Below are 6000 nucleotides of genomic sequence, written 5' to 3'. Positions count from 1 at the left end.
AATCATTAGTCACTACTCAATACCTCCTTAAGGAGTAGGCCATCTTCCCCTTGGTGATAAGTAAATCACAGTCTTCTCAGTACACAATATCCAAGTAAAGTCTTCTTTCAGCTTGACTTGAGGTTGGCTCTCAGTTTCTGTGGTTCCTCTTCCATGGTCCCAGCTCCACCTGTCACCTGGATTCAAAAGCAGGCAGCTCCCAGTTCCTTGTCCAGCTCCTTGTTGAGTTCTGTGTCTACTTCCCATTCCATATTGAAGCTCACAGTGTCCAGTCTACCTCAAGTCCTTTACAGTTCTTGTTTATGGGAAGGTATCATCAGTTCACTATCTGCCTGTGAAATCAACTCAGACCCACCAACAAGATCTGAGAACTCAACACAAATCACCAACATAGAAATTAACACAGACCCACAAAAAAGGTCCAAGAGGTCAAATCATCAGCAAAGTCCCAGGACCACCAAAACCCTCCTCTAGGACTTCTGTACACATACAACCAGAAAATCCTCTTTCAGGGCTTCCAGTAAGGTCCCAGGGCTTCTGTACAAAGTATCACAAACATCAACACAGACAAACGGAGTATTGGGATATCACAAGTTTTCCCCTTCTTGACTCTTCCCCCACAAGAGTCTTCTTCTCAGTCCCTGCTGTCTCTAGCCCTGGGGCTCTCCTTATATAGTCATTAGCTCCTCCCTAGGAGTTCACAAGTTCTAGGGTTCACAAGTTGTAGAGTTCACAGGTTCTGTTTCTTAACAGACTAAAACAAGGTGTTAATTCATTAGCTAAAACAAGGTGTGAACCACTTCTGTGCTTGCCATTATAATACCATGACTATTTCAATAGCCTACTGAGAGGTTAGCCTGACCCAAGTTTCTCACCACTCCAATCCATCCTTCCTTCAGTCACCCAAGTGATTTTCCTAAAATGCAGGTCCAACCATGTCACTCCCCTAGCCAATAAATTCCAGTAGCTCCCTATCACTTCCATGTTCAAATAAAAAAAATGCTTTGCTGGGCATTCAGAGCCATTCATAACCTAGCCCTCTCATATCCTTCCAGTCTTCTTTTACCTTACTTCCTGCCATGTACTCTGGTCTAGTCACAGTGATCTCCTTGCTCTTTTCCAAACAAGACACCTCGTCTCTCAGCTCTAGCCATTATCTTTGACTGTCCTCTAGGCCTGTAGTACTTGGTTTCCTCATCTCATCATCCTGGTTTCCCTGGCTTCCTTAAGTTGCAACCAAAATCCCATCTTCTACAAGAAGTCTTTCCAAACCCTTTTTAGGGCTAGCACCTTCCCTCTCTCAATGATTTTCTCTTTATCCTGTATGTAGCTTGGTTATTTTTGTTTGCTTGTTGTTTCCTTCATTAGATTGTGAGCTTCATGAGGACAGGGACTGTTTTTTGGTTCTTTTTAAATTACTAGCACTTAACAAAACTCTTGGAACGTAGTCGTTACTGACTGACAAGACAAGTATGGCTGTAAAGTGATAACATTTTTTTAATCAAGGCAAATCTTTTTCATTTGCCAAAATAGAGAGGTCACATCACCTAGGGTGGTCTCTAAGTGATTATCTGGTGTCCAGTAAAGCAGATAAAAATGCTTAGTTGTAATCAGTCCTATGAAGTTGTCTTCCATTTCTTCAACAGTGGTGAAAGTTGCAAAAAACTTGTTGCAATAAAAGTTGCAAATACACGGGCTGTTAAGAATCACACAAACTGTCTAGTGACAGTTATGATTACTCTTACGTATAAACTTTGTCCAGAAAACATTAAGGTGATAAGCTGTTATAGGAACTGAACCACATTTTAATTGATATTCTCATGCTAAATGAAATGAAAAGACAGAAAAATGTTATAACTAAATTGAAGGACTGTCCTATCAGAGACATGAATTAAAGTATTGATAGAATTGCTTCATCATGTTTCCAAAGACAAAAAGAAACATAATTTCTTATGACACTTGGTGAATTTAATAATGATATTCATAAAAAATGGACTACCATAAATAATTCAAGGGATAATATCATCGTCTCCTCAAGGAGAGAAATAAGATGATCTGTTACTCTCATCTCCGTGAGGAGTTGCCACATTTTTTGATCCATGCAATAAAAAGCCTTAGTGTAGTCAGTAAAGCCGAAGTAGATGTTTTTCTGGAACTCCTTTGCTTTCCCATCATCTAGCAAATGTTGGCAATTTGATGTCTTGCAGATCACTGCCATGTTAAGGGTTGAGGGATTTGTTTAACTCAATGAAACTATGAACTATGCTATACAGGGTTACCCAAGATGGACAGGTGACAGTGGAGAATTCTCACAAAAGGTGATTTACTGGAGAAGTAAATGGCAAACCACTCCAGTATCTTTGCCAAGAAAACCCCCAATAGGGTCACCTATAGTTGAACCTGATTGAAAACAATTAATGAACAAGAAGTGACAATAGAAGGAATGAAGTTTATTTAGTGTGAGGGAGATCATATAACTTTGTTTTAGGAAAATCACTTTGGAGGGTATGTGCCAGATGAATTGGAGTATTGAAGAGGCTTTGAATTTGTTGTTGTTATAGCCAGCTAGGTGGCACAGTGGATAGAGTATCAGGCCTGGAGTCAGAAAGACTCATCTTCTTGAGTTCAAATATTGAAATCACTTAACCCTGTTTTTTTCTTCCTTAAAATGAGCTGGAAAAGAAAATGTGAAACCACTCCAGTATCTTTGCCAAGAAAACCCCAAATAGAGTCACAAATAGTCAGACACAATTGAGAAACAATTGAACAACAAATTACAATAAGCTATTTGGTATAATGATACCATCGTTCCTTTGTTTTAGGAAAATCACTTTGGAGGTTGTGTGCCAGGTGAATTGGGGTATAGAGACACTGGGAAAACAATTAAAAGTTTATTGCAGTAGTTTAGGTAAAAATTTATAAGAATATGAATGAGGTTGGTTGAATGAGTACAGAGAGAAAGACACATTTGAGATGTGGCGATAGAAATACGGTGATTTGGCAACTGCTTGAATATGTGAAATAAGCAAGAGTTAGGAGTCATGATTTACAACAAAGTTGTTAATCTGGAGAATGGGAAATAAACTGCTGCCTTCGATACAAATTGGAAAGTTCCTAAGACAGATATGGTTATGGGAAAAGATAATGAATTTTGTTTTGGACTTCCTGAGTTTGAACACCATTCCTTGGAAATTGTGTTTAATAAATGTATGTTGATATGTTGATTGAAACATCCTATAGATAGTTGATGATACAGGCAAAGGATGCCTGTTTAATTCTGAGCACCTTGCTTTGCCCCTCTGTTTGTGTCTTTTAATTAGATTAGAGGAGGCTCCCACCCCCCCCCCCCCCCCCCCCTGATAAGCTTTTTGGAGAATGTGAGCAAGGATTGAATAGGATGGGCAGACACCGGTAGGTTAATATTTTCATTATTAGAGGGAACTTTTAAATCAGTGAGGCCATAGACCTATTTAAATGTACAGTAAGAAGATGAAATTGAAGAAGAACATGATGCACACACATTATATATATATATGTATATATGATTCCATATTGTTATATACATGTTACAACATAGAAACATTGCTGGGCCTAGTGGACATTCTCTCTTCCTTCAAAAGGTTTTAGTTCTTGGGGAGCCTGGTTTTAAGAGAAAAGGGTTAGAATCACTTTCTTAAACTTAATTTTAAACTTTTATTCCAGGTCCTCATGGAGAATCATGTAAAACTTTGGTTTTGCTCATGTCAAGGATGTCCCTAAAAAAGGAAGTAAAAAAAGTATTCTATGTACAGTGTAGATCAGGAATAGGGCAAAGAAATTCCATTTACTTCCTCCACAAAGAAAAAAAAATACATAAAACATAAAAGACTCACAAATAGTCACTGACAAATACTTAAGGGGGAATGGAGTCATGATGGCAAAGTGAGCGGTAGAAATCTTGCCTTAGCTCCTTTGCACCATCCTCCCCAACAACCTAGAAAATGCACCAACAAGATTCTGATTGGGAAAACCAGGAAAAATCACAGTGAATCATTTTTCCAAGCCAAGGCAGCTTAGGAAGATAGATGAAAATATCTTCAGATAGTGGGATAGAGACTGGCCTGGAGCCTAGAATAGCAGCAGTGGTCTATGGGGTAGGAGCTATGTCAGGGAGTAGCCTAGCACCCAGATTTTGTAAGGGGACTGAACACCTTGGCGAAAAAGATCCCAGGTGACCCCTTACTATCACTGGGAGTAGGAATAGATACTATCTGACAGTTGTGTTGTCCATTACTCAGTCCCTACTCAGAGTTCTAAGTTGTAATTGTGAGGGAGCAGGAGCCCTACCTGTATAAGGATCAAGAAACAAGTTGCCAACACATAACTTGTGTGCCTCTGAACCCAAGAACAAAGTAGGGATTACCTTCTAACCTTTATCCCCACACATAAGCCTGTAGTGGAATACACTAGGGCAGGAGACCCAAACCAATGGGATGCCAGTAATTCAGTCACCCTGAACTTGCAGAACTTCTCAGGGGCTAACAATAGTCTATGGAAACTCAACCACATACAAGCCACTAAGCCCAAGCTGTGTCAGGAATCTAAAGCACACAGAGTAGGAGGGCAGTGAACAGACCTCTTCCTGCATCATACTACTTTTGAAACACTTAAAACTTACATTTCCCCGAACCAAGCAGTGAAAGCAGCAAAAGGATATAAAACACAGAAGCTCAGGTCCATCTCCATTCCCTTTTCCCCTCTCTATGGAGTTCACATCTACCTTGTTTAGTTCTTCTATCTCTTTCCTATTTTATTAATTTATATATTTTTGTAGAATTATATACTTTTATAGAAGTTTATCTATCACATTTGTCTTTATTTTATTGTCATATAAATCAGTCATTCCAAAGGACCAAGTCGTTTAGCATGGAGTGAGTACATGTTTGTCAACTGTAATGGTCCAGGGCAAATGTGTCACCAAAAGGGGCAAGTCACTTAACCCTTCCTCCAAAAAGCAAAATAAAATAAAATAAAATGTCAGGAGAGTATGACTCTTGGGATCTGAGATTTCAGGAGTTGAAGTTGATGCTGGGTTTTGTAGCCAATTTAGTATCTATTGACATAGCTGAAATGAGGGCCCATCTGTCAGTCATATGGCATCTTAATAGTAAACTTGGGGGATGGATGATATAGAAACTACCAAGAGTGAACCCTCTGGGGTCTGTAGACTGGTTCTAGTTACAGGGGAATCTGCAGCCTCGAGGCCACATGTGGCCCTCTAGGTCCTCAAGTGCTGCCCTTTGACTGAATCCAAACTTTATAAATCCATTTATTTATTTCGTGAAATTTTGATTCAAAGGGCCACACTTGAGGACTTAGAGAGGGCTACATGTGACCTCGAAGTTGCAGGTTCCCCACTCCTGGATAGATTATCTTAATTAACTCTTTTAGAAAAAGTTTCCCTAGTCAATTTCACATGAGGAGTTACATCAGTGGTTTATACTAGCCCCTGTCCCAATCATGCACACATGTAGAAGATTCATATTCATATTTCATATATCTTTTCTTATTTTACCTTAGGTTGATTACCTGAAAACATGCCTTTTACCAGGGTGCCTATTATAAACAGATTTGGAGTAATATCAACCTCTTACCATGAAGAGCTTTTGAAACATAGTTCAAAAACCGTAACTGAAATAAATATTGAAAAGCCAAAGTAAGTTTGAATTTTAAAAACCTTATTGTTTCTTGTGTTGTAAAGAGATCCATTGACTTTCCATATAATCAAGTTTTATGAGTAATTCTCCTAATAGGAATGGTCACAGAATTCAAGAAGGGTGGATGAAATATACATTTTCCATTGAAAATACAAGAATTAAAAATGATTATAAAATACTTTATTCTATGTGAAACATTTTATAAACTATTTAAATGTTTTAGTATTAAGGTTCTTTATTGGATGCTTCACTTCACTGTTTCAAAATAATAATATATTTACAAAGGTCATGTATTCATAATGTG

At 38.4% G+C, this 6000-nt stretch overlaps 1 protein-coding gene across 1 annotated transcript in view; it reads left to right on the top strand.

The window, feature by feature from the left end:
* Nucleotides 1–5576: 5576 nt before the first annotated feature.
* TMEM232 (transmembrane protein 232) overlaps nucleotides 5577–6000 on the top strand; it is a 204075-nt gene continuing 203651 nt past the window's right edge. The window contains exon 1 of the mRNA XM_069088045.1: nucleotides 5577–5695. Coding sequence (XP_068944146.1) covers nucleotides 5577–5695 — 119 coding nt within the window. The remainder of the gene's footprint in view (nucleotides 5696–6000) is intronic.

The sequence above is a fragment of the Petaurus breviceps genome, unplaced genomic scaffold (genome assembly GCF_028583685.1).
Source record: "Petaurus breviceps papuanus isolate PSGF00001 unplaced genomic scaffold, PetGlider_PUasm1.0 184, whole genome shotgun sequence".
Taxonomy (NCBI): domain Eukaryota; kingdom Metazoa; phylum Chordata; class Mammalia; order Diprotodontia; family Petauridae; genus Petaurus; species Petaurus breviceps.
This window is presented reverse-complemented; position numbering and strand designations above follow the sequence as displayed.